This window comes from Pelodiscus sinensis, chromosome 12 (genome assembly GCF_052426305.1).
Source record: "Pelodiscus sinensis isolate ZL-2025 chromosome 12, ASM5242630v1, whole genome shotgun sequence".
In the NCBI taxonomy this organism is placed as follows: domain Eukaryota; kingdom Metazoa; phylum Chordata; order Testudines; family Trionychidae; genus Pelodiscus; species Pelodiscus sinensis.
The window spans coordinates 4,239,952-4,267,571 of record NC_143063.1 but is presented as its reverse complement, the minus strand read 5'-3'; the positions used below and the strand labels follow the sequence as shown (position 1 = coordinate 4,267,571).

The window sequence follows — 27,620 nt, the reverse complement described above, 5'->3', positions numbered from 1 at the left end:
ATCTAGGGCCTATCTATAAAAAGAGAAATAAGAACAACCTAGGAAACTACAGACCAGTCAGTTTAACTTCTGTGCCAGGGAAGATAATGGAGCAAAAAATTAAGGAATTCATCTGCAAACATCTGGAAGATAATAAGGTGATAGGAAAGAGCCAGCATGGATTTGTAAAGAACAAATCATGTCAAACCAATCTGACAGTTTTCTCTGATAAGATAATAAGTCTTGTGGATCAGGGAGAAGCAGTGGACATGGTATACCTAGACTTCAGTGAAGCATTTGATACGGTCTTGCGTGACCTTATAAAACAATCAGGGAAATGCAACTGGTTGGATAATCATTCTCAGAGAGTAGTTATTCATGGTTCACAGTCATGCTGGAAGGACATAACAAGTGGGGTTCTGCAGGGGTCTGTTTCTGGGACTGGTTCTGTTCAATATCTTCATCAACAATTTAGATATCGGCATAGAGAGGACTCTTATCAAGTTTGCAGATGATACCAAGCTGGGAGGGGTTGCAAGTGCTTTGCAGGACAGGGTCATAATTCAAAATGACCTGGACAAACTGGAGAAATGGTCTGAGGTAAACAGGATGAAGTTTAATAAAGACAAATGCAAAATGCTCCACTTAGGATGGAACAATCAGTTTCATGCATACAGAATGGGAAGCGACCGTCTAGGAAGGACACAGCACAAAGGGATCGAGGGGTCTGTGCCGGGGTGTATCAACCCCGCACTGAGAACCAGGGAGTTGCCCTGGCCCTGCTGGCTAAAAGGGCCACATTGCCACAGCTCTACTGGGCATGCTCCCAGGGGAAACTGAGTATAAAAGCCTCTGGAGCCACTTGGTCAGGGCTGACTGCAGAAGGGGGAGGCAGCAGGGAGGGAGTGCCAGACCCAGGGGGGTGGAGCCAGCTGGAACCTCCAGCAGCAGCTGCAGCCAGGGAGGCCGCTGGAAAGGACGCTACCCCTAAGCAACACAAGGAAAGTGCAGCAACCCAGGATGGGGGATTGTCCTCCGGGTGCTCAGCGTGTTGCAGTAGGCATCCCGCGGAGCAGGCATTGGGTTGCACCACCACCAACAGGGCCCTGGGCTGGGACCCAGTGGAGCGGGAGGGCCCGGGTCCCGTACCCCTCCACAACAAGCCAGTGCCATAGAAATTTGGAGGTATATCTCAGGTCTAGACCTCTGGGCCGTATTGCCTCTAATAGGAGGGACTTCTCTCGGGACTAGGCCTCTGGGCTGTAATGCCTCTAATAGGAGGGTCCTACCTCTAAATAAGGCCGCTGAACCATATTGTCTCTAATAGAGGGGACTTACCTCTGGACTAGGCCTCTGGGCCATATTGCCTCTAAGACAAGGACCAGGGCTCCAGGCTGTATTGTCGTAATAGAAGGGACTGACTTCGGGCCAACGCCTCAGAGTCGTATTGTCTCTAATAGAAGGGACTGACTTTTGGACTGGGCCTCTTGGCCGTATTGGCACTAATAGAGGGGACTTATTTCTGGACTAGGCCTTGGGGATGTATTGTCTCTAACAGAGGGGACCCACCCAGGTACTAGGCCTCAGAGCTACATTGTCACTAACAGACTGGTATAGGGATGCTGAGTTAGCACTGGGTGAAGGGGGTGTGTGAGCAGCCTTGGGAGAAGGCTGAGCCCCACTCTTAAAAGGGCTAAAATTGAGGGGCAGCCCGGGATAAGACACTCCCCAACCTCACCCCTCAACAAAGTCATCCTGCACCACAAGCTAAATATGAGTCAACAGTGTGACACTGTTGCAAAAAAAAAAAAAAAAAGCAAACATGATTCTGGGCTGCATTAACAGGAGTGTTGTGAGCAAGACATGAGAAGTCATTCTTCTGCTCGACTCTGCACTGTTTAGGCCTCAACTGGAATACTGTGTTCAGTTTTGGGCATCACTTTTCAAGAAAGGTGTGGAGAAATTGGAGAAGGTCTAGAGAAGAGCAACAAAAATGATTAAATGTCTAGAAAACATGAGCTATGAAGGAAGACTGAAGGAATTGGGCTTCTTTAGTAAAAAGACCGAGAGGGGACATGATAGCAGTTTTCAGGTATCTAAAAGGGTGTCACAAGGAGGAGGCAGAAAAATTGTTCTCCTTGGCCTCTGAGGATAGGACAAAAAGCAATGGGCTTTAACTGCAGCAAGGGAGGTTTAGGTTGGACATTAGGAAAAACTTCCTAATTGTCAGGGTGGTTCAACACTGGAATAAATTGCCTAGGGAGGTTGTGGAATCTCCATCACAGAAGCTATTTAAGAGCGGGTTGGATAGACATCTCTCAGGGATGATCTAGACAGTGCTTGGCCCTGCTGTGAGGGCAGGGGACCGGACTCGAGGACCTCTCGAGGGCCCTTCCAGTTCTAGTGTTCCGTGAGTCTATGACATTTGTAAACTTTGTGATTCACCAGGTACAATGCGATATAGTCTGTGAAAGGGTCAGTCCTCTGTCCATGCCCACCCACAGATCAAAATTCCTAGAGATTTTGAACAAGTCGCTCAGTCTTATTAATTGTATGAGCGTGTGTGTGTGTGTGTGTCTTTAGGTCTCTGGATGAGTGTATTGTGATGTCATGTGTGACAATAACAAAGACTGTGGCTGCAGCGTTCTTGTCCTGCCTCCAGTCCAACTGGCTGGCAACGGCCGGCGCCCAAGGATCCGAGAGACGAGAACTGAGCCTCTGTCAAGAACCTCAGGCAGCCGCTGTCCCCGCGGGCGCTGGAGAGAGGATGAGTCTGTACAGAAGGTAATTCCCGGAGCCTTTCCCAGCCCACCGCAGAGATTGGTGCCTCCTCGGCCTAGGGACGGGTGGGGGCTGGGGCTGCAACAGGCGCTTCCCAACACTCCGTTTTGATTTGACTCAGAGCATCTTCCCCTCTCCTCCTGCTTCAGCCTTTCCCGCACTCCTGAGGCAGATGGGGATGATTTTCTCTCACTGCTGACTCGTGGGGGCGAATTTCCATGTTTCTTACCTGAAGGGATCATCACAAAACTTGAGTAGAATTTGGGTTTAGGTCTCCATAACAATTGTTTCCCTTGGAGGTGCCCCGAATCTATTCCTTGCCTTCAAGGTGGGAATGTAAATATACATGTCTGTGTACGGAGACAATATCTAGCTCCGAATTTACATGACTAAAATACACATAAATGAGACCAAATCGTGCACCAGAAATAAATCTGATAGTGCAAGTGCTACATCTCCACTGCCAGTCTCATCGAGAGAGCATGTGCAATTCTTCATTGAAATGTTATTGGTTCTTAGCCCCATGCCTATAAATTCCAGATTTTGAAAAAGTTGAGAGCAATTAAACATCTTCTCCACTGCTAAACCATCCTTCTAGACCAGTGGTTTCCATCCTTTTCAATCTATTCAAATTTCACAGACCCTCCAAACAGTCCATTTTTGCAAACAGCCCAACTGAACGCTTCCTGCCGCTTGGCAATGTAACCAGTACCTGTGCTCGGAGTGAAGGAATTACATCCACGGTGGATGGAGGTTTCCTGTTATAGAGCAGGAGGGAGAACCTAGCACATGCTCCCTCCTGGGCTGCCGTGACAAAGGGGGAACAGGGATCCTGGTGCCTCTCCCCAAGGAAACCTCAGACAAAGCCTCTCCTATTGTATGGACAATAACCTTCACGCCAGCACCTCGCGCCAACTTTAGGATCATCAGCTCCTAGAGTCCCAGGCCGGAAGGCCAGAAGGGACAGCCCTGCTCACTGAGTTTGACCTCCTGCCAGGGCCGGCCCGAGCCCTTTTGGGGCCTGCCCCTGGGATGCTCAGTGCATGCACGGGCTGGTCACGGCCACTGGCGTGCAGCCTGGGGCCCGCCCCCTGAGGCGCATGGCGCATACCCTGCCCAGCCGGGCCTGGCCAGTGCTGCTGGCGCACGTGCCGGACCGTGCAGGGCCCCGCAGCTGTGGGGGCAAGGGAGCTGCTGTCCGGCGCCGCGGGGCCGGCGCTGCGGGAGCCGGGCGCGCGGCTCCTGATGGCAGCTGGTAGGGACACTGCGTGCCTCTTACAACTGCCATCAGGCACCCCCCCGTGGATTGGCGCCCTGGGCAGCTGCCCGGCTTGCCCATGCCTCCCTCCGGCCCTGCCTCCTGCACAACACAGGCCCGAGAAATTCCCCACAATAATTCCTGTCACCCATGACTCCATGGCTACGTCTAGACTGGCATGATTTTCCGCAAATGCTTTTAACAGAAAAGTTTTTCTGTTAAAAGCATTTGCGGAAAAGAGCGTTTAGATTGGCACGGACGCTTTTCCGCAAAAGCACTTTTTGCTGAAAAGCGTCCGTGCCAATCTAGACGCGGTTTTGCGCAAGAAAGCCCCGATCGCCATTTTCGCCATCGGGCCTTTTTTGCGCAAAACAGTTTGCAGCTGTCTACACTGGCCCTTTTGTGCAAAAGCATTTCCGGAAAAGGGCTTTTGCCCGAACAGGAGCAGCATAGTATTTGCGCAAGAAGCACTGATCTCAGACAGTAGGAAGTCAGTGCTTTTGCGCAAATTCAAGCGGCCAGTGTAGACAGCTGGTAAGTTTTTCCGCAAAGGCGTTTGCTTTTGCGGAAGAACTTGCCAGTCTAGATGCAGCCCATGTGTCTTCACCTTTGGCTGGGTTCTATGGACGAGCTCTGGCTCTTACGGGAGCGGATGGGTTCAGGAGACCGCTCTTGTGTGTGAATCCTGGGCAGACTAATTCCCTGTCTTTCCAGATGGAAAAAAAAATCCATTGGCTCCTTTTTATTCCAGGCTGTGTTCCCTCTTGCGAAGACTCACGTCAAGGAAGCACAGACACAGCCAGGTGCTCAGGGTGGTGGTCCAACCTGCAGCAGCCGAGGCATGCTCCGGCCTCAGCCAGGAGGAGCAGGCCTTGCCAGAGGAGCCCAAGAAAACCAGAGGCCCCTGGAAGTTCCTATCTGGCCTGAAAAGACTCTGTGTCTGTGGCCAGTGTGGCAGCTCCATGGCTGATGAGGAGAGAACAGATTCCTCTCCAAGAAGGTGGACACACAAGAAGAGGGAAGGGGAGAGAGGGGGGAAAGGAGAGGGGGAGGAAGGTCTGTCACTGTGGGGTGGGGGGAACTATCATTTCTCCAGGCCTTAAGGAGAACAGAGAGGCCAGGCGTTGTAGGAAACCATTTCTTGTCTCCTGCATCAGGCCTGTTTCATCAGGAGAATGTTCCAAAGGTCTCAGCAGCTTGCAGCTAGGAACTGGGCTGGGTCTGGGCCATTCCTTCTTGAGGGACGGGGTCACACACAAAATGAGGCCTGTTCCCATCACTGATGGGAAGGGGGCGAGACCGGGGAGAGCAGAACACGCCATGGGAGAGACGCTGCCCCTAGGTTAGAGGAAGCCCAGTGGGGAGAACACCGTCGACAGACCATGTAGTCTAGACATCCCCTCAGTGACTCTCCCTGCCTGGCACTGCACAGGGGAGGGTGTAACAGCAGAACGGCCACACTGGGTCAGACCAAAGATCCATCCAGCCCAGTATCCTGTCTGCCAACAGTGGCCAGTGCCAGATGCCCCAGAGGGAGTGAACCGGACAGGTAATGATCAAGCGATCTCTCTCCTGCCATCTCCACCCTCTGACAAACAGAGGCTGGGGACACCAGCCCTACCCATCCTGGCTAATAGCCATTGATGGACCTAACCTCAATGAATTTATCTAGTTTTTTTTTTTAACCCTATTAAAGTCCTGGCCTTCACCACATCCTTTGGCAAGGAGTTCCACAGGTTGGCTGTACACTGTATGAAATACTACCTTTAGTTTGTTTTAAACCTGCTGCCTAATAGTAGTGACTCCTAGTTCTTACGTTAAGGGAGCAAGTAAATAACTTTTCTTTATTCCCTTTCTTTATTCCTGATCTTTGTACACACAACAGTGACTGAATCCCATGCCTGCAGCCCTGCACAGATGAAATGCAATGCGGGCTCTGTTAAGGCAGAGGCAACCTAAGCATATGTCCAGGGCCCACTGTGTGTGTGTGGACCTGCCCCATGGCAGAGGGAGGAGCAGGACTTGTTGCCCCAGTGCTCACTGAGGTTTGTCCCAGGCCTGCTTCTCATTTCCAGTGGGGTGGGGGTGCATGAGGCCGAAACTGAGCAAGTGGCAAGGTACCCTTCCCCCCTGCGCACCCATGTGCCAGGTCACACCACAGCTCACTCCATGTGCATCCCCCACACCATGCCCCTTGTAATATGGGGGGGGGGGGGCAATAGAGCCAAACCTGAGGAGGCAGTGCATGAGCCAGCTGTGTGACAGGGAGCTGCAGTCGAGCCCAGGTGGGGGATCCGGCTGGGAGAGGGGTGGGGAGATCCCTGGTGGGAGGAGGCAGAGGGATCCTGGTGGGGGGATCCGCCTGGGAGAAGGGCAGGGGGATCCCTGGTGGGGGGGGCAGGGGGATCCCTGGTGGGAGGGGCAGGGGGATCCCTGGTGGGGGAGGCAGGGGGATCCCTGGTGGGGGGGAGGGGGATCCCTGGTGGGGGAGGCAGAGGGATCCTGGGGGGGGCAGACGGGAAGGGGGTAGCCTGGTGCCCAGGAGGGGGAACGCGGCCCCAGGGAGCCGGTGGCTCTGACGGGCCCAGGGGAGGGGAGCGGGGCTGGTCCCGGGGGCGCTGCCGGGGAGCCCGGCTCTGCCCCGCCGCTCCCAGAGCCGCTCCCGGCCCGCGGGTGTCCCCGAGACTCTGCCCCGGCAGCTCCCGCTCCGGGCGGGCTCCCCCGGGTCTGCGGCCCCGGCTGCAAGACCCCCCCGCCCCGGCCCCCGCGGGAGACCTGCCGGGCGGGGCTGTGGGGCGGGTTCCCGCTAGGACCCAGCAGCAGCGGCAGCGGCGCCGGGACCGGGGCTGGGCTCAGGCCCCGCAGCGGGAAGCGCCTCTGGGCCGGGTCCCGGGCGGTAAGAGAGCCGGGGAGCGCACGGTGGGGGGAGCCGGGGATGCTCCCCGCGGGGCCGGGCCTGGCTGCAGCCTGGGGGCGCTCGGAGCCGCCTGCGAAGCCCTTTGCGCCGCGTGGGAACCGCCTGCGCGATCCGGATTCAGGGGCGCTCTCAGCGTCGCTCCGGTTCAGCCGCTTCCCTCGGGACCGCGCGGGCGGGGGGCTCTGTCTGTCTGGCTGCGCCTGGGAGTCGGGGCTCCATGAGCGGGGGGGGGGAGCCAGCACCCCGCCCCCCACCGCAGCAGGAGGGGGGGGGCTGGGCAGCGCCTGTCTGCCCACAATCAGCACCGGAGTCCGTGGGGTGGCCCCCCCACAGGCACCGACCCTGCATCGCCCGCGGGCGCCTTCCTTCCCTGCCGGGCTGGGGACCGTTTTGGGGTCGGGGGGGGGGGGGGCCACTGACCCGCAGAAGAATCAGCGGGAGAAAAAAGCCCCCTCACGGGTGGCCCCCGCCGGACATTCACCCCCCTGTCCCCAAGCTCCCCCGCAGAGCCGAGGGGGCAGGGCCCAGGCTGCAGGGTGGGGCCAGAATGTGGGGTTCAGTGCACAGGAGGAGGCTTCGGAGGATTGGGTAATGGTGCGGGGGCAGGCTGGGGGTGGGGGCTCTGGGCGGGAGGTGGGGTACAAGGGCAGGCTGGGGGTGAGGGGTCTGGACGGGAGGTGGGGTACAAGGACAGGCTGGGGGTGAGGGGTCTGGACGGGAGGTGGGGTACAAGGACAGGCTGGGGGTGAGGGGTCTGGACGGGAGGTGGGGTACAAGGACAGGCTGGGGGTGAGGGGTCTGGGCGGGAGGTGGGGTACAAGGACAGGCTGGGGGTGAGGGGTCTGGACGGGAGGTGGGGTACAAGGACAGGCTGGGGGTGAGGGGTCTGGACGGGAGGTGGGGTACAAGGACAGGCTGGGGGTGAGGGGTCTGGACGGGAGGTGGGGTACAAGGACAGGCTGGGGGTGAGGGGTCTGGGCGGGAGGTGGGGTACAAGGACAGGCTGGGGGTGAGGGGTCTGGGCGGGAGGTGGGGTACAAGGACAGGCTGGGGGTGAGGGGTCTGGGCGGGAGGTGGGGTACAAGGACAGGCTGGGGGTGAGGGGTCTGGGCGGGAGGTGGGGTACAAGGACAGGCTGGGGGTGGGGTACAAGGACAGGCTGGGGGTAAGGGGTCTGGGCGGGAGGTGGGGTGCAAGGACAGGCTGGGGGTGGGGGGTCTAGGCGGGAGGTGGGGTACAAGGGCAGGCTGGGGGTAAGGAGTCTGAGCGGGAGGTGGGGTACAAGGACAGGTTGGGGGTGGGGGGTCTGGGCGGGAGGTGCAAGGACAGGCTGGGGGTGCAAGGACAGGCTGGGGGTAAGGGGTCTGGGCGGGAGGTGGGGTGCAAGGACAGGCTGGGGGTGAGGGGTCTGGGCGGGAGGTGGGGTACAAGGACAGGCTAGGCTGGGGGTGGAGGGTCTAGGCGGGAGGTGGGATACAAAGGCAGGCTGGGGGTAAGGGGTCTGAGCGGGAGGTGGGGTACAAGGACAGGCTGGGGGCAAGGGGTCTGAGCGGGAGGTGGGGTACAAGGACAGGCTAGGCTGGGGGTGGGGGGTCTGGGCGGGCGATCGGGTGCAAGGGCAGGCTGGGGGCTGGGGTCTGGAAGGGAAGCCTGCTGGGTGTGCAGAGTCTGGAAGGGGGCATAGAAGTGGGGTGGGAGGGAGGGTGCAGGAGAGTGGTGGGTGCAGGCAGGGGATGGAGGTGGGTCACCTGGTGCAGCTCGAGGGGGGGCCATGTGGCTCTGCACGCGGTAGAAAAGCCCCTCTCCCCCCCCCCCCCCCCCCCCGCTGTTCCCATTAACCGTGATTTGGCCATTACTGGGTGTGGGGAGGTACCTACAGCCCCAGCCAGAGCAAGTCAAGTCACAGGCTGTAGGTTCCCCATCCCGGGTTCAGGGCCCGTGTCAGAGGGAATCCCCCAAAGTGGCTCCTTCGGCTCTGCTCTTGCCCAGCCTTTGTCTCCGAGACTGAGTCCCTGGGGGTTAAAAGTGTCCCGGGGTCCTGGCTGGGGGAGGGGCTGGAGGAGTCAGGGTGTGACATGGACTCAGGCTCCTTCTGAAACCTCCCCCTCTTCCCCTGGCAGGCTGAGGAATCGCGTCCCCGTTTCGCTCCAGAGCATCCCGTCTTGCAGAGACAGGGCTGGGAATGGCTGGGATGGAGCCAGCTCAGGTAGGGGATTTTCAGGGAGCTGCGGGAGGTGAGGGGGATGCAGGAAACACTCAGGGAGGAAGGGAGGGCTACTGGGTGATACACCTGCTGGGATGAGAGCAGCCTGGGACAGGCCCCTTGGCAGGGCTGCTGGGGACGTTCCCCTGTTGCTGGGCCAGGACACACCCCACGGGGCAGGGCTGAGCAGACTCCCAGTGGCGGAGCCTGACCCCACTGGCCGGAGGCTGCTGGTCCCTGTCCCTGTGCCCAGCTCAGAGCTCTGCTTCCCGGAGCAGCCTGTGGCCGGCAGCCATGTAGGAAATGAGAAGCTCCTGCCCTGCTCTGTCTGCTGGGGGCAAGGAGCTCTCCCCTTCTCCCACCCCCTCCTGGCCGCTCTGAGCGGGAGGGGGGAATTCCGCTGTTGTGGGCCCCTCCCCTGTGAATCGCGGGATTGTGGGGTAGGGCAGCCGGTGCTGAGTGGGGGACTTTGGCTGTTCCAGGTGCCGGTGACCTTCGAGGAGGTGGCTGTGTATTTCACCCAGGGGCAGGGGGCTCTGCTGGGCCCCGCTCAGAGAGCCCTCTACAGGGACGTCATGCGGGAGAACTATGAGATGGTGACCTCGCTGGGTAAGAGATTCCCGTGGGGCCGCGTGTCTGAATCTGCTCAGGTTCTGCCCTGGGCAGGTGGATTTAGCAGGGGAGGCTCAGGTAGTCCCCAGCTCCAACAGGAGAGACTCTTTCATCTCCGTACCCCCTTCGAGGGAACAGGGTCAGAAACTTAATGGACATGCTTGTTCATCCCCATCTCCCTTGTTTTCAAGGGGCCAGAAGCAGGGAATTGCGCTTCCTGTATTATTTCTCCTCCACGCCCGGTTCAGCTTCTTGCCTGGGACTTTCTCCAGCCCTGGGGAGGGTTCTAGGTTCTGCAGACTTGGAAATAGGCCGAACTTTACCCCCTGAGGTTGTGTGTGTGAGAGAGCAAGTCCCCCAGAGCACGTCTACCCTGAGACTCCTCATGAGGCTGTGACAATGCCCCCTCCCAAAGTCTTCTGCTTGCCAAGGGGTCTGATTTCCCACTGTCCCACGCAGGGGCCGGTTACACTCAGGGCATGTTCCTCGCGACAGATACTTTCCCCTGACTCTGTGCTTTCTGACCTTGCCTGATTTCACCCTCTGCAGGATTCCCTATTCCAAAGCCTGACCTGGTCGCCCGGCTGGAACGAGGGGAAGAGCCGTGGGTCTCGGATTGTCAGGCTAGTGAGGACGGAGGCACCCGCAGAGGTGAGGAACAAGGGAAACTGAGACACAAACACCTGGAAGTGAGGGGAAACTCGGACTCCTAAAAAGCTGCCCCCTTATTTGCTGAGAAAAGCGGCTACTGCTGAGCTCTGTTTGAAACAATCCCATTGGCTGGTTTCTGACCAATGGGAGCTGCCTGTTGTCAAGCAGGAGAGTTTCCTGGCCAGAGCCTGGCTCTTGCATCGCAATCCTTTGCCTCTCTACCCCACATAACCACACCCTCTGCCCTTAGATCCTGCACCCCAATCCTCTGCCCCAGGTCACAACCTAAACCCTCTATCCCCCTCCTTCACCCATATACCCTCCCTGACCCCACACCCTCTCCTGCACCCCAGTCCCTTATTGCAGGCTCCCTGCTGCACCCAACCTCCATCCCAAACTCTGCATGTCCTCCTTTAACGTGGAAGAGTGCAGCCCTTGACCACTTCCCAAATTCTTGGAATGCACTTGTTGAATCTACACACCCCCCCATCAAAAATTATTACCCACCCCTGGGTTAGACAGACATCTCTCAGGGATGATCTAGAAGGTGCTTGGTCCTGCTGTGAGGGCAGGGGACCGGACTTAATGACCTGTTCAGGTCCTTTCCAGTTCTAGTATTTCACAATTCTACAATTACCAAACTGGTCTGGTAATTACTGATCTGGGTGTGGATTCATTAGCACCAGGAGCAGAGATTTCCCATCAGGCACTGCTTTCTTGCTTTCTGTGTCCCTCCCAGAGTTCAGTTCGGTTCTTGCCTTGCAATTCCTGTTCTTCATTCCGTGTACTGATACTGCCCTGTCCTGTCTTCACTGCGTGTGAGCCCGGGGTATTTCCTTGACTCTGTCACCCTTGTCCGGAGGGGTTTGGTGCGTCTGCCCCTCCCTTTTCACTGCTTCTTTGTAAATCTTCCTTCTCATCAGCTTTAGTTCAAGCAGAGGCTGGGGGGAGAGGGAGGGGAGGTCTTTCCTGAGCTTTACGCCCTGGTTTCCCAAGAACACAAAGCTGGTAGGTAACACAAGGGGGATGTTCTCCCCCATCTCACCCAGGGGACAGAGAGAATCAGAGAATCCCAGGGCTGGAAGAGACCTCAGGAGTCATCGAGTCCTGCCCCCTGCCCAAGGCAGGACCAATCCCAGCTCAATCATCCCGGCCAGGGCTGTGTCCAGCCAGGACCTAAAAACCTCTAGGGATGGAGATTCCACCCCTCCCTGGGGAACCCAGCCCAGCGCTTCCCCCCATCCTAGGGAAATAGTTTTTCCTAATATCCAACCTAGACCTCCCCCACTGCAACGTGAGTCCATTGCTCCTTGTTCTGCCATCCGTCACTACTGTGAACAGCCTCTCTCCAGCCTCTTTGGAACCTCCCTTCAGGAAGTTGAAGGCTGCTCTCAAATCCCCCCTCACTCTTCTCATCTGCAAACTAAACAGACCCAACTCCCTCAGCCTCTCCTTGTAGGTCGTGCTCCAGACCCCTAACCATTTTGGTTGCCCTCCTCTAGACCCTCTCCAATCCATCCACATCCTTTCTCTGGTGGGGGGCCCAGAGCTCGACGCAGTACAGGCAGTCCCTGACTTACGCGGATCCGACTTATGTCAGATCCACACTTACGAACGGGGCTTTTCTCGCCCCGGAGCTCACGGGCAGCGGGTCACCACCCGTGTCCTCCGGGGCAAGAAAAGCTTCTCCCGGTCTCCCTGGTCTGCTGGGGGGGTCCAGCAAAGCCGCTGGACCCCCCCAGCAGACCAGGGACACCCAAGCAAAGCGGCTTTGCTCGTTGCTCCGCCTGTGCGGCTTTGCTCGGGTCTCCCTGGTCTGCTAGGGGGAGAGGGGGCGCAGCTAGTGCGCCCCCCCCCCCCAGCAGACCAGGCTTTTGTTGCGGGTCGCCTCGGGTAGAGCAGCTGGGGTGCTGCCCGGTTGGTCCTGTGGGAACCTACCGGGCAGCGCTCCAGCTGTTCTGTCCCAGGCTCCAGATTCAGCAGCTGTTGAAACTGATCAGGCTGATTCCAGGAAGCTGGGGGCAGAGCAACTCTGCCTCCCGCTTCCTGTAGTCAGCCCCTGGTCAGTTTCAGTGGCAGCAGCTGAATCTGGAGCCAGTTCTGACTTACATACAAATTCAACTTAAGAACAAACCTATAGTCCCTATCTTGTACGTAACCCGGGGACTGCCTGTACTCCAGATGTGGCCTCACCAGAGCCAAATAAAGGGGAATAATCACTTCTCTGGATCTGCTGGCCATGCTCCTCCTAATGCACCCCAATATGCCATTAGCCTTCTTGGCTACAAGGGTGTCCTGTTGAATCATCTCCAGCTTCTCATCCACTGTAACCCCCAGGTCCTTTTCTGCCAAACTGCTACTTAGCCAGTCGATCTCCAGCCTGTAACAATGCTTCATCCAATTACAGTCAGCCAGTGCCATGTCAAGGTAAAGATGAGTCCTGGCTTCTCATCCATCCTGACAGCTGTCAGTAATTTCCTTCCTACATTCATTTCCCTGGGAGTGTTTGAGTGGGATGTGGAGCTGGAATCCAATGTCTCAATCTCTCCAATAGTTACTGTGCTGTGTTCTTCTTCTTTGCCTTCTGCCCTTTCCTCCCGCATTGGTAGTGACTCCTGTCTAGAGTCTCTCTCTTTCTCCCAGCAGATGATAGGACAGTGAATGACAACAAGGACGTGAATCAGCAGGAAGATCCTGGGGAAATGGAACCTCTGGAGGCGTTTTTGGGCAGAGCTGAAGGGAATGTTCCCCAGGACTTGGAACAGGGAATTGCCTGGGGAGATGGACACAGATCAGAGGTTCAGCTGGGAACCTATCCCAGAAAGAAAATGGGTGAATCCATTCCATGTGGTGGAGCATCCCAAGGAAATGATCCCAAGGAAATGACCGTCCAGCAGACAAGTCACAATGACAAGAAATCCTACAAATGCCGTGACTGTGGGAAAAGCTTTCGTCATAGCTCAAGGTTTATTATACATCAAAGAATCCACACAGGAGAAAGGCCCTATAAATGCCCCGAGTGTGGGAAAAGTTTCAATCACAGCTCAAACTTTTTTCAGCACCGGAGAACACACACAGAAGAAAGACCCTATAAATGCCGTGAGTGTGGGAAAGGTTTCAGATTGAAGTCCACTCATATTAAACATCAGAAAATCCATATAGAAGAGAAACCCAATAAATGCCTGGAGTGTGGGAAAAGTTTCATCCAGAAGTCACATCTTATTATACATCAGAGAGTGCACACAGGCGAGAGACCCTTTAAATGCCATGTGTGTGGGAAAAGTTATATTGACAACTCCAAGCTTACAAGACATCAGCAAACCCATGCAGTTGAGAGACCTTTTAAGTGCCTTGAGTGTGGGAAAGCTTACAATTGGAAATCAAGCCTGACTGTACATCAAAAAATCCACACAGGAGAGAAACTCAATACATGCTTGGACTGTGGGAAATCTTTCAGCCAGAGTGCATACCTTACTTATCACAGGAGAACGCACTCAGAAGAAAGACCCTATAAATGCTTTGAGTGCGGGAAAGGTTTCAATTGGAAATCTACCCTTAATTCACATCAGAAAACCCACACCAAAGAGAAACCCCATACATGCTTGGAATGTGGGGAATCTTTCAGTCGGAGCTCACACTTTCTTGATCACATGAGACTGCACCCAGGAGAAAGACCCTACAAATGCCCTGAGTGTGGGAAAGGTTTCAATTGGAAATCAGCCCTTAAATCGCATCAGACAACCCACACTGGAGAGAAACCCTATACATGCTTGGACTGCGGGAAAGCTTTCAGTCGGAGCTCACACCTGACTTATCACAGGAGAACACACTCAGAAGACAGATCCTATAAATGCCTTGAGTGTGGGAAAAGTTTCAGTGTGAAATCAACCCTTCATGCACACCAGAAAACCCACACTGGAGAGAAACCCCATAAATGCTTGAACTGTGGGAAAACATTCAGTCAGCGCTCGTACCTTAATAGACATGAGAAAATCCACCTGAGAGAGAGGTCTTATGAATGCCTTGACTCTAGTCACCTGTCCTCACCCCTGTCTTCCTCCAGGCCCCAGACTGTGCTCCCCGCTCACCTCGGGCTGTTCCCTGCAGGAGAAGTGTCCCTGGGGGCTGGTAACGCCTCCCCTCCCTGGATCCCCCAGGGTTCTGGGCTCTGGGGATCAAACAGGAAGGGATCAGGCCAGTGGGTTCTGGAGAGAAAAGTGGGGATTGAATGGTGGGGGCTAAGGGAGCTGGGCAGCAGGGGGAGCTGGGTGCTGGGGCCAGGCGTGCCCCGTGGGGAGGACACGAGGGGGCACGTGCCCCCTGAATGCCATGGGCAGGAGGAGCAGGGTGCAGAACTTCCAGGTGGATCAGAACACTAGCAGGAGGCCTGACATCCAGAGCAGAGTTCGAGCTCCCCAAGCATACCGGCATTGGTGGGGGGAGCAGAGTGACGAGGCCCCACCTGCCATGTTCCTGCAAGCGGGAGCCGGGAAGCAGAGCGGGTTTGAGCTCCACTGCCCACGCACCTGCCAGTGCATGGGGGGCACCCGAGCCCTGCTCCTGCCACCAGACTCCTAGTCACCTGGGCCTCGTTGGAGGGGCGGTGCAGTAGAGGTGGGGGCTGGGATAGAGGGGTGTTGTGCTTCTCCTGGGCTAGTAATGGCGCAGGGAGGAGTCGTGGCGGGGGGGTCACATGGCCAGCACCCTCCCCTTGAGTCCCTCCTTAGTCGTCGCCCCTAGCTGGGGCTTCCAGGTGTTTTTGGGAGCAGGGGATAAGGGGCGAGGGGGAGCACAGGGAGGTGCTGAGTCTCATCACTCACCCCCTTGTCCCCGCCCCGCTGCATTGCGACAGCACCGCTGGGGGGTTCTCATTCCCCCAGGCCTCTTGCGGGAAACCTGGAGATCTGGCCTCTGCAGGATCAGCCCCCAGGCGTGTCTGGAAGGGAAGGGCCCTGTGGCCCTGCAGCAGATCGCTGAGTGTAAGCCCGTCCCCTGGATCGTGCGTGGAAGGCTCCGATTTCGTCATGGCTGTTGGTAGGATAAACGTCCCGGGCAGGTCACGGGTAATAAAGAGAAATGCACAGAGCCCAGGCACTTTTACTACTTATATCCCTGAGAACTGGGAGGGGGACGGCTCCGGCGCCCATTGCTGCTGTGACTGGGGTCTCATGTCAGCTGTGTGGCTCTGGCTGGGAGTTCCATGAGTCCCTGCTGCCGGAGGCTCAGGGATCTGAGGGACTCCCTTTGCCCATGGCAGCCTGGAGCTACAGGGGGCCCCAGCTGGCCACAGAGACCCACAGCTCTGGGGCCATCTACTGTGGGTGGGGGCTGTGGATTGCCCCCAGGTCCTGCAGCAGCTCTGAGCTCTGGTAGGCAGCTTTGGGGTGTGAAGGGGACCCTGCAGCTCGGAGCAGCCGCTGGCTGTCGTCAAGGGGGTCTCTGGAAGGCCCCAATTCTATGACTTTTTTGAGTTCTGAAAAAGAAACAAGTGGCTTTACTCGTGTTCTGGGCCAGTCGTTAGCACAATGATCATTACACTCCTACTCCCTTGCCCCAGTCTGGAGTCCCCTCCTCATCCCAAAAGCCTCACCCCCCCACTCCTAGAATCCTAGGGCTGGAAGAGACCTCAGAAGGTCATCAAGTCCTGCCCCCTGCCCAAGGCAGGACCAATCCCAACTAAATCAACCCAGCCAGGGCTTTGTCAAGCTGGGACTTAAAAACCTCTAGGGATGGAGATTCCACCCTCTCCCTAGGGAGCCCATCCCAGTGCTTCGCCACCCGCCTAAGGAAATAGTTTTTTCTAATATCCAACCTGGACCTGCCCCACTGTAACTTGGGACCATGCTTTTCACTCTGCCATCCTTCACCACTGAGAATAGCCTCTCTCCAGCCTCCTTGGAAGCCCCATTCAACTAGGTGAAGGTTGCTATCAAACCCCCCCTCAGTCTTCTCTGCCCGCTCGTCAAACCCAGAGCCTCCCCCCTCCCACAAATCGGCCATGTGCAGAATGGATCTTGTTACGGGTGCCCATATGGAGACGAGGTAGACATAAAAAAAGAGGGGACTCTGCCTCTTTGCCCACCAGGTGTCTCTTACTGTGTCCCTGCTTCTCCATGCTTAGCAACCACCGTTTTGATGTCTATGACCCTATCTCAGGCTCCACAGGACTGGAGAAGAAAGTGCCCTTGACTTGGGAGGAGGTGGGGAAATCCCACGGAACCGAAAGCCCAGTTTGATCTTACAGATCTCATACCCCTGTTTGTGTCATTGGGAAAAATGCTTCCCAGCTTTTTGAGGCTTGGTGCGGATCATTTCTAGATGGGAAGATTTGTCCCTTTCTTTCATTAAAGTGATGTGAAACGTTTTACAACCAGTACAACCAAATGCTGAGGTGAGAAGTGAAGCCAGTTTAGCCGCTTGAGAGGAAAATGGGAACATTTCTTTTCCTGATGTTGAGTCTCAGGCTACATCTAGACTACACAGTTTTTCCGGGATACTGGAGGTATCCCGGAAAAACTGTTCCATGTCCAGGGAACACGTTTGTTCTTCTGCTTTTTTTGCGGAAGAGCAAACACGCTTTTTCAGAAGCCCCTGTAGTCCTCCTTCCATGAGGAGTAAGGGGGCTTCTGAAAGAGGGAGTTTCCGACATGTGGCCCAGTCTATCGGAAAAACCTACGCAAAATGCCGAGTGCTTTTTGAGTAGCTTTTTCCGAAAAAAAGCAGCAGTGTAGACCTAGCCTCAGAGTATTTGTAGCCTGACTTGGACTGGGTGGGGTTCTCTCTGTGAAGGCTGATTAGTCAGATATTTTGATATTAGTTGAGTTGCACAGGATGGAGCTCAGATTTCTTGAGGACTTCACAGGAAAAATGATCATTTGCCCGAATAGTCCCTTTGTACCTTTTATTTTACTCTTTAGCTCTTTGTTGTGAAATCTGTTTGTGATTTGAGCAATGAGAGTGATCAATATCGCTAAGCACAAACGCCAAGGGTGCAAGCAAGATCCACTCTGTGAGAGGCAGAGGCTGAAAGAGAGAGAAGTCCCTGCCGGATCCCTGCAGTGATGTGAGATACCTGCGGGTGGGGGTCAGAGCTGGAAAACGGCTGGCTTTGCTCCTCAGAGCCAGACGGCTGAGAACTGTGGACTCATTGCGCTAATGCCAGCAAGAAACCAGCAATGGATGATGAGTGTCGTGTGAAGCTGCCCCTTCGCTCTAACGCACCAGGAAAGGCCCCCCCCAAAAAGAATGGTGGAGGAGGGGCCGCATTTCCATTTTGTATCTCGTTATGAGTATTGCCTGTGCATCTGAGGACTTGTCTATCAGTGGGAGGAGTGTTGAATTTGCTGCAAGTGGCCTGAAGGACGTGGGACACGTACGGTCACATTCCTAGAGCCCTTTGGGCAAAGGTACCTTGCACTGCAGAGCCAGGACCGAGGCAGGTGTACCAGGAGGCAAACAGCCAGTCTGGTGCTGCCCCCAAAGCATGCCGATTTTATACAGCACTATAAGCAACCCTGGGTGGGGACCCCACATCCACGGCCAAGGACCCTGGGGGTACTTTCCACACCACAGTCAGAAACAGGAACCCGGAGGCAGATGTTCTGGGAAGAGCTCACTGTGGGGCCAGCCTGTGCGTCAGGCAGTGAAGAATTGTTCTGAAGTCCAAAGGATTCTCAGCATCCGTATGTAGAGCAGTGGTTCCCAAACTTTTCAGCGTCATGCCCCCTTTTTGATTTTTGAGAAACCCTCACTCCCCCCCCCCCCCCGAAAATAGCAGCAAAGCTTGTTGAGCAAAAAAAAAAAAAGGAACTGACCAGGGCTGAAAAACAGTTGCTGCCCCTTTAATTCCTGGGACCAGTGTAAAAAAAACGGTATTCCAGGGGAAAAGTTGACTTAAAAAAAAAAAAAGTTGCCCTTTTAAGAGCAGGCATTGCCCTTTTAAGGTGGCCACTTTGAAGTCTGCCCAGGACACTCCATTCTCTTTCTCTCCCCCACTCTCCCCCATTCTCCCCCAAGCCAGCCTGAGCTGCACGTGTTCCGGCAGACGCCCGAGTCAGGAAAAACAAAATTCTGGACATTTCACGTGGTATTTTCTGAATTTTTTTACTGGACAGACCAGGCTCTTTCTTCGAGGAGAATTGACGAGGGGGAGGGGCGGGGGGAGAGGCTGGGTCACCTAATCCCCCCCCTGAAATTTCTTCATGCCCCCCAGTTTGGGAACCTATGATGTAGAGCATGTAGAGAGGGGTGGTAAGTTGCCGTGTATTGCAGTGGGATGGGGGAGGGGTAGTCGCAGCACAGACAATTGCTCTGGCTGCCAGGGGCAGTGGCGTGGGGTGATGGGAGCTGGCCATGCCCTACCTGGCTCTGCATTGTGTCCAAACAGAGCATGGACGTACACAGAAATGTCGATAGAATCGTGCTGGGAGATGGTGTCAAAGCTTTTCCCACGGTATTTACTAACGGTCCCATGGAGATTCTACGGCCAGGCTGCTATTTTGCCACCACCACGGTACGATGCCCTCCCAAACCATTCCTCAGACTGCTGCCGGAAGCCAGGCAGCACCGAGTCTGGCTGCAGAGGGAAACCCGCACTGGCATCCAGAAGCAGAGCCCGGGTTTACCTGTTAACCGTCAGTAGGGGTAAGCCAGCCAGAGGAACAGCAGCCTGTGGACAAGAGTAGGATCCTCGCAGATTGTTCCATGTACACCTGCTGCACAAGTGTGTCTGGAGAGACCTGTGTTTGCGGCCAGCATAAGAAGAGAAGTGGCCAGTTTTGTTCTGAGATGCACGTTAGTGAAATGTTGCAATCTTTGTCATGACTAGTGTCGGGGACTCAAACCCAGACGGCTTCAGTTCGTTGTCTGACCGCAAAGAGACAGGCAACACCAGCAAGGTCTAATCACAAAGCTCTTTATTGAAGAGTGCACACGCCAATAGAGAGCAGCCCGTCTCTCCGAGAACCAGCCCCCGATTTCTATAGCAAGTAGGGTTATATAGACATTTCCGTCGCGTCATAGACTATTTACTTAAGCAACTCACCCCCCTTTGTTAGTTAGAAACTTCTAGCATGGGTGCATACCTTGCCAACTATACAAGGTGGCCTTGATACATTAGCAACTTTCTTATTAAGACAGAAGGCGAGTACCAGACAACGAGGAGACGGGGAGTTTTCTTATCGGTTTCTTAAGCAAGCTGTTCAGCTCAGCAAGTACAAAAATGCAGCTGTTTGCTTATCTCATGCCCTTGCTCAACTCATGTCTCAAATTTTGTTCAGGGACTACCCAGAACCCTTTGCTGGACTCTTCTCCGTCTGTCTTAGCATAACTGCCGTAGGCCCAATTTTCTGTGGCCTAACAGTTCCCCCTTTGTCCCTAGAGTACCACAAAGGGACTCTTGGGACAACCTCGCGGTACTGGATGGCGCGCTGATCAGAACCTTGTTCATTATATTTTAACATCATGAGTTTCACATTCCTTTTGGTAAGTGTTTTTTAGAATACAAGAAATACAGCATTTAATTAACAAGAAACAGCAATAAGCACAAAAGACTATAACCAATACTAGAACTATTCCTTGCAGAATCCAAGTTTCCACATGTTCAAACCAGCCTTCCCACCAACCCCAGAGGGTCCAGTTTTTCTTGTCTTAGGCTTTCCACAGTTCTTTTAATTTCTGAGGCATCTTCCTTTACTTCCTTGCTGGTGTCAGAAATATATACACAGCATTCTCTTCCCACTAAGGCACAGACCCCGCCCTTACTTGCTAGGACGTAGTTTAGAGCCATCCAGTTTTGGCTTTTTCTACCCTGGCTCCGTAACGATTACATGTTCAGCAGTACTCTCCAATTGGGGTCAGGGCTAGGCGGATATACCCTGGGTTAGTAAACCCTTTATCCTGCCAAGTATTATTTTGGGCCCAATTTACTAAACAGTGTGCCATTCATTTGAGTGTTGTTCAGTGGGACTGGAATTATTGGGATACCTCCTTTTGAATGTACAGGACTGAGAGCACATATCCAGCAACCTGTGGAATTAAATTTTTGGGAAACTTGGTTCATTAAAAGCATAAACACTTTTGAACTATATAAATTATAACTGCTAAGTATTAAAAACAAAATTAAGCATAAGTTTAGCATGTATTGTTTGTCCAGCCTTATGCTGGCTGTTCTTCAGGACTTTGTAGTTTGCTTCACTTATCGCTGTAATAGGGTATGAAGATTGGGAAGTTGACGGGGAGTTTCAACCACATAACCAACACTTGGATCAGTGTAAAGCTTGAGCTATAACTACAGTCGCATGGATATAGGAATTTATGAATTTTCTTTTCACTCATTATCAGTATTCAAGGGAGGGCTCCTCTAATTGGAGCCTGAACGTGTTACATTCCATACCACTGAAAAAGAAAGACGACAAATAATAAACAGATTGCAAACCCAAGAACCTAGGCAAGGAAACGAGGCCATCTTTCCGGGAAAGGACACCACTAATCTAAGGTGCTCTCAGTTGAAGGCGAAGCTTCAGGTTGCCTAAGGGGGTAGCAGTTCATTTGCCTCGGGCACAGATGTCATTTGCTTCTGGTTCACCCGATTCGCGGTGGGGTGAACGTGCGTGGCTCCCTTGAAGTCCAACGTCGTCTGCTTCTGGGCCTGGATTGCCGGTACCAGGCCTGCACTGATCCCCGTCTACTTCCGGACCTGGGTTTCTGGTACCAGGTCTGCGGTGCTCCTTGTTGGGGCTAACCTATGTAGGCACTGGAACCAGTTTGCAGTGGGAGGCGTGAATCCAGGTGGGCAATTCCTCGCACTTTACAGCAGTATGAGTGGTCAGAAGCACTTGGTAGGGACCCTTCCACCTGGGTTCTAGGGCAGTCTTTCACTGTGAACTTTCACGCAAACTCAATCTCTAAGTTGTTGTTTATGGCACGGCTCAGTCAGGGCCTTCTGGAAGGCGTCCTTAACCTGTGAATGATAAGACTGTACACACCTCATAAGTTCCTGACAATACTTGACTATGCTTCCTTTAATAAGTGTGGCATCAGCCAGGTCAATTTTTGGGCTGCTTAACAATTTCATAGGTCGGCCACATGCAATTTCATGGGGACTGAGTTCAGTTTTCTGATTAGGAGTCGCTCTCATGCTCATTAGGGCAATCGGGAGTGCTTCTACCCATGTTAAGCCAGAGTTCTTACATATTTTTGCAAGTTTGTTCTTTAAAACCCCGTTTCATTTCTCTCCTGCTCCTGCGCTCTCCGGGTGTCACGCGCAGTGCAGTGCTTGTCTGATAGAGTAGTACTTTTGCCAGTTTTTTTAAACAATTTGCCCAGTAAAGTGGGTACCTTTATCACTGGAGATCACAAGGTGTATTCCTCATAATGGGATGTAATGATTTAGAAGTTTCTTTGCCACTGTGATGGCATCAGCTTTCCTGCAGGGAATAAGCTTTTACCCATCCCAAAACAAGCAAACAATAACCAACACATATTCAAAAGATTGACATTTAGGCAATTGAATAAAGTCCATTTGTAAATTCAAGCATGGTCTCAAAGGCGGAGGTCAGGTTGCCGGAACTGTCTTTACAGGTTTACCCACATTGTGGGCTTGGCAGACAGGGCAAGCCAGACAGTAATCTTTGGCTGCTTGGGAGAATTTGGGAGCAAACCAATTTTGTTTTACCTTTGCCAACGTGCGACAATCCATGGAGCACGGAGGCAAGGTGAGGTAGCAAGACCACTTAGGCAACAATGCGGCCATCAGAGCTGCACCACAAGTGGTCTGGGTGCAAGGTGCACCCTGCCAGTCTCCACTCCTGCTTTCCCGATTTGGGGGCTTGGTCTTGCAGGAGGGCCAGTTCCGAAAGAGATGGCAAAGGAGCTGGCGATGGTAGGAGAGAAGGGAAAAAACAGCAGGTACAGGAGCAGATTCCGCTACATTCCAGACAGTACAAACTGCATAGCCTGCTGCTAAAACTTCACTAGATTTATAAAGGCAAAAACCATCTGTGTAAAGCACAAAGTTAAGATTATTTAAGGGACTTAAATTATTCTTTCATTAAAACAACAATATTGTACACACAACAATGCTCGAAATACATATATCACAATTAAGACACACAAGACCAATTTGGATAGAACACAGAACATAAACTTATTATGTCATGACACAGAACCATGGTTTTTTTTCTTCAGTTAACTTTTCAGCTGATATTAGCGCTTTTTAATGATCTGAAAGACAAAGAAAACATTTCTACCCACATTGGGGTGGTGCATTATATTTTAGAATACTTTTTCTTTATAGATGTTCTTTGCTAATTTTTGTATTAGCCTGCTATTACCTAATGGTATGCTTTGTTTTGCACACCAGTTTCAGAGGGTTTGAGTAAATTACTTCATTGTTCAATTATTAAGTTAAAGATGGTATGCTTAAGTTTCTCTCTTGTACTGCAGACTAGGCCTTTTTTTGTCTTTAATGTGTGAAGCTTCAAATAATTTACTGCCACAGAAACTTTTTCTTAGAACAAGGCCCTTGCTAGTTACTATTCCAGCAAGCAAAAAGGTTTTCTTTTCCTGAAAAGAATCATATACAATGTTACAGGCTTACTTATGGGGGACAGTGCTCTTCCTCCCCCCCCCCCTCCCCCCTTCCAGAACAGACAGGCAGTTTGCAGACACACACAACCTTGGATCTGAAAGCAAGCCAAAAGTGCTATCAACTTAGCCTTGAACAGAAACACAGTGAAGTTTCTGGGCTTGGATTTTTAAAACAATAATTAGTTTCCTTAGAAGACACATTTAACCCTTAGGGTGCAGGTTTTACAAATTTGCAATGTATAGCTTTTATTTTTTATGCAGTTAACTAATAAAGTTTCAGTAGAATTCCTTATTTCTCTATAATAGATTTAACAAAATGTCTGTAGCCTAATGTTTAAACTTGATTGTTTCTTTGCCTAGATCAGGCATGTCCAAAGTCCGGCCCACGGGCCAATTGTGGCCCGTGTTCCGATTTAATACGGCCCCCACTTCCTCCCCCTCTCCTGGCTCCCCGGCGCTCTTTTGAACCGGCGCGCCCAATGCGCCGCTTCCGGCCGCGCCGCCGCCGCCACCGCCCATGGCCTCCGCGGTCCTAGAGCCTGCCCTGTAGGGCACATCTGCAGCCCCACTCCCCCGCTCGGCTGCGGGTTCGCCCTGCCCCCGGGCCGCCGTGAGGCCGGCGTGCCCTGCGCCCTCCGCCTTGGGGCTGAGTGCGGGGACGGCCCTCACGCATGTTCACTTCTTCAAATCTGGCCCTCTTTGAAAAAAGTTTGGACACCCCTGGCCTAGATGATTAAAAGAGGCTGCAAGAAACGAGTCATTTTTAAAGCAGGTTTCCCTTCATATATAACAACAATCGCTTAATTCCTGCTTATGGTCTGTCCTGATTCCTGCTAAATGACTTTTCCCAATGACACTGGTTTATCCAGTATTAATTTGGTAAGGAGGATGGACTTTCCAATTAGCCCCACCCTTCCTAATTCCTTTCGGTAGGTAAATCGGAATGTTTAGTATTGCAGTCAGCTATTACTAATTTTAAACTTCTCAGTATAGGGTTTTCATAACATCTATGCTGCAGCAGTTGATCTATGCTGCTGACTCTGGGGTGAATCACTCGCCCATGTTCTGTGAGGAGCTTTATGTTGCAGAATGTGTCTCCTTGTTACGGCAGATTTAGCTTCTAGTGATTACATCTTCAAATTCAATTTCTACCGGTTGACTTTAAGGTGGCTTTTAGGTTACCTCCTCCCACGCCCTCAAGCCAATTATAACAGCGTGTGAGGGAAAGGTTTTAACTGTTTATTTTTTCTCTGGACGGCCCCTGCTCGTGCGTTGTGAAACATCCTTGGGTTGCCTGCGATTCCAGCCGGAGAGGCTGTAGTTATCTATTTGCTAACAAGGGCTTGAGAATCTCCTGAAGTTGCTCGGCAGCTCTTTCCTACTCCTGTATTGTGTTCTGTGTAAATGTTTCCAACCAAAATGCCTAGGGTCAATATGGCTTGATGGCCGGCAGGCATTCCTTCCTTCAGAATTTGGAGAAATACTTTCCACAAGCTGTTAAGTCTATTTCAAAACTTGGTGTTTTGCTTTGGATCGGGCAAGTTTGTTACAGGAGCCCGTGTTTCCAAAGGGAAGAGCTAATTCCTTTCAGTTATTTTTCGTGTTTCCTCTTTATCTGTGTATGCATCATAAAGAGGGGTAGGGGGTGATGTTGTGCCGAATTCCCCCCCTACGCTTGGTTGATACGGGTGTGCCAACTGAGAAATCCTTTTTTTTTCTTTTCTTTTTTCTTTTTTCACTTCTTGTGCATTATTTTGGCAGCAGTTTGTAAGTTACATTTTGCACTGCAGGGCGGATTTTTGCTTTTCTGAGCTTTACTTTCATCCCTCAGGGCTTTAATTTTTCCTCTTTTCCCATTCGTTAAATGCTTACAAGTCCTTGGACCATTATGTACGTACATGTAGTACATAGGGGTGCCTTCAGCAGTGTGGGGGGATATGTTTAGACTAACCCCCACCTAAACTAACTCTACACACTCCAAAGAAAGAGTCTGCCGGGTCTAGCGTGTCAGACCTTAGCAGCTTATGAAATAAGGGGAGTCGTCACTACCTTACATACCCGCTGAGTCTCGAGATTCAGCTGACTCACTACCTCAGGCTTGCAATCAGGGTTTGGTCTGAAAGGACATTCCCTTTTCCAGTGTCCTGCCTCACCACAATAGTGGCACTCATTATGACCAGGGTCAACACTACCTCCGCGTCTTCGCCGTCTTGCTATTCCACCCCTTCCCCTTCCAATAGGTCCTCCCTGATTACCACAACTCCACCCGCGGCCCCCTCCTCTGCCTCCTGCTACAGCCATTGCCAACAACGATCCCTCATATCCTTCTGTTTTTCCTTCCTTCTTTTTCTCTCTCTCTTCTCCTCTTTCCCATTGTACACCCGTGTCACAATGCTAACCACTTCAGGTAAACTTTTCCCTTGCATCCCGTCTGAATTCGGATCCTAATTAGGCTCAGCGGTGAGCATACCTCCCCAAGCTTGATTCTGGTGATATGCTACAGCCTTTTCTTTAATCTTTTGATGCTCATCTTCCGTGAGGAGGGTATCCAACAATTGGTTCACATCAGCCCAGGTTGGTAGATGGATAGAGAAAATGGTACGGAATGTTCTTTCTACCACCTCCAGGGCATAGGGTGGGGGAAGTTTAACAGACTCCTCCATACAAACGGCCTGCAGGGCCATCTCCCTCTCTTTTGGCTTATAATTGTACCATACAAATAAATATTCCATTTGTCCCGGTCTAAGACTGACCAATACATCTCTCAAGGCATCCATCTTCTCTATGGAGAAAGTTCCGCAGTCTGGACAATCATTAGTGGGGGACAAATGGGCAGTAAAAGAAGGCCATTGAATTTGACATAAATTTCTCATTTTTGACTTAGCTAAACCGGTTGTTCCAAAGATACCCTTCCAATCTCTGAGTACCAGGCACAACGGGGCGTCCCCCGGGCAGTAAGCCAACTTGTCCCATTTTCCACAGTTAAGGGACTCCAACCCCAACCTCTCAATACCGAGCGCTTGCTTACCTGTCCCGGGACTCGAACCCCGAACACTCCAGGGACTCGAACCCCAAACACTCCTGGGACTTGAACTCCGAAGACCTGGATCCTACACAACGTGTAGGTCGACGTTGCTGGATTTCTGCGGGCTTCGGCTGGTTCACAGGACATGCCTTATCACCGACACAGGGATCAGGCCACCGGGCAAGGCTCCTCAAAGCCGGAGGATGCGCGCTGCATTGCTTCAGAGTCTGATCCCGCACCGGAGAGTCAGACGAGTCTCATCTGAGGTGCCAAATTTGTCGGGGACTCAAACCCAGACGGCTTCAGTTCGTTGTCTGACCGCAAAGAGACAGGCAACACCAGCAAGGTCTAATCACAAAGCTCTTTATTGAAGAGTGCACACGACAATAGAGAGCAGCCCGTCTCTCCGAGAACCAGCAACTCACCCCCCTTTGTTAGTTAGAAACTTCTAGCATGGGTGCATACCTTGCCAACTATTCAAGGTGGCCTTGATACATTAGCAACTTTCTTATTAAGACAGAAGGCGAGTACCAGACAACGAGGAGACGGGGAGTTTTCTTATCGGTTTCTTAAGCAAGCTGTTCAGCTCAGCAAGTACAAAAATGCAGCTGTTCGCTTATCTCATGCCCTTGTTCAACTCATGTCTCAAATTTTGTTCAGGGACTACCCAGAACCCTTTGCTGGATTCTTCTCCGTCTGTCTTAGCATAACTGCCCTAGGCCCAATTTTCTGTGGCCTAACACTAGTACATCTGAAGAAGTGGGCTGTGCCCACGAAAGCTCCTGATCCCATCGACATGTTTTGTTAGTCTTTAAGGTGCTACCAGATTATTTGTTGTTTCTTAAGTTTATCCTGTACAGACTAACTTGGCTCCCCCCTGAAGCTTCTGAATAGGACAGTCTCTCTATAGCTAGGGGTCACTCTTCCAGACCAGACCCATTTCCATCAGCAAGGGAAAAACCTCAGAGGACCTGAAAGAATAACCCGACCCATCCCTTGCCACCAAGCATGCACCCGCTGTGTGCGATTGATTCAAAGGCCTCAATAAAGACACGAGTGATGCAGGTTTCCAAGAGTTTATTTTGTGTGACGCAACCTGCCGCAGTTGCTCTGGCCTTGTGGAAGCCTGTGATATCCCTTGGTTTCACGGGAATGCCTCCCTCAGGGTGACGAGGCAGGGAAGCAACACCCACAAATGTCAGTGCCCCTCATGGTCAGTGGTTTCTCAGGGCCTCCCTGCATATTGATGGCCGCCGTGTGGGCCCTCTGACAGCACGGGTGTCTGGCTATTCTAACTGCCCCCGGGCGCTGTCCTCAGTGCTCTACCCACGGGCAAACACGGCCCCCGTACTCCCCCACAAAGCATGCGGTCGCCACCGTGGGGATATGATTCTCCAAACGGCCCAGCCTGCCATAGAGACACCTCCATCACTGTCCCCTCCGCATCTGAGTCGGCTCCCTCAGTTACTCCTCTCTGCTTCCGTGCCTGATGTGCTGAGCACGCTGAACCCAGCATGGCACAGACGTCTGGATCCAGGATTTCCCACAGCAGCCGGAAGCCCAGGTAGGGCTGGGAAGCAAAGGGGGCTGATGGGGCATTTTTCGT

The 27,620-nt window shown here is 53.0% G+C and overlaps 1 protein-coding gene across 1 annotated transcript in view; it reads left to right on the top strand.

Moving 5' to 3' along the window:
- The first annotated feature begins 8,761 nt into the window (after positions 1–8,761).
- Positions 8,762–27,620, top strand: part of LOC102462653 (uncharacterized) — a 52,853-nt gene continuing 33,994 nt past the window's right edge. The window contains exons 1-5 of the mRNA XM_089781608.1: positions 8,762–9,141; positions 9,621–9,747; positions 10,300–10,401; positions 13,045–14,779; positions 16,523–16,601. Coding sequence (XP_089637734.1) covers positions 9,118–9,141; positions 9,621–9,747; positions 10,300–10,401; positions 13,045–14,779; positions 16,523–16,601 — 2,067 coding nt within the window. The 5' untranslated portion in view covers positions 8,762–9,117. The remainder of the gene's footprint in view (positions 9,142–9,620; positions 9,748–10,299; positions 10,402–13,044; positions 14,780–16,522; positions 16,602–27,620) is intronic.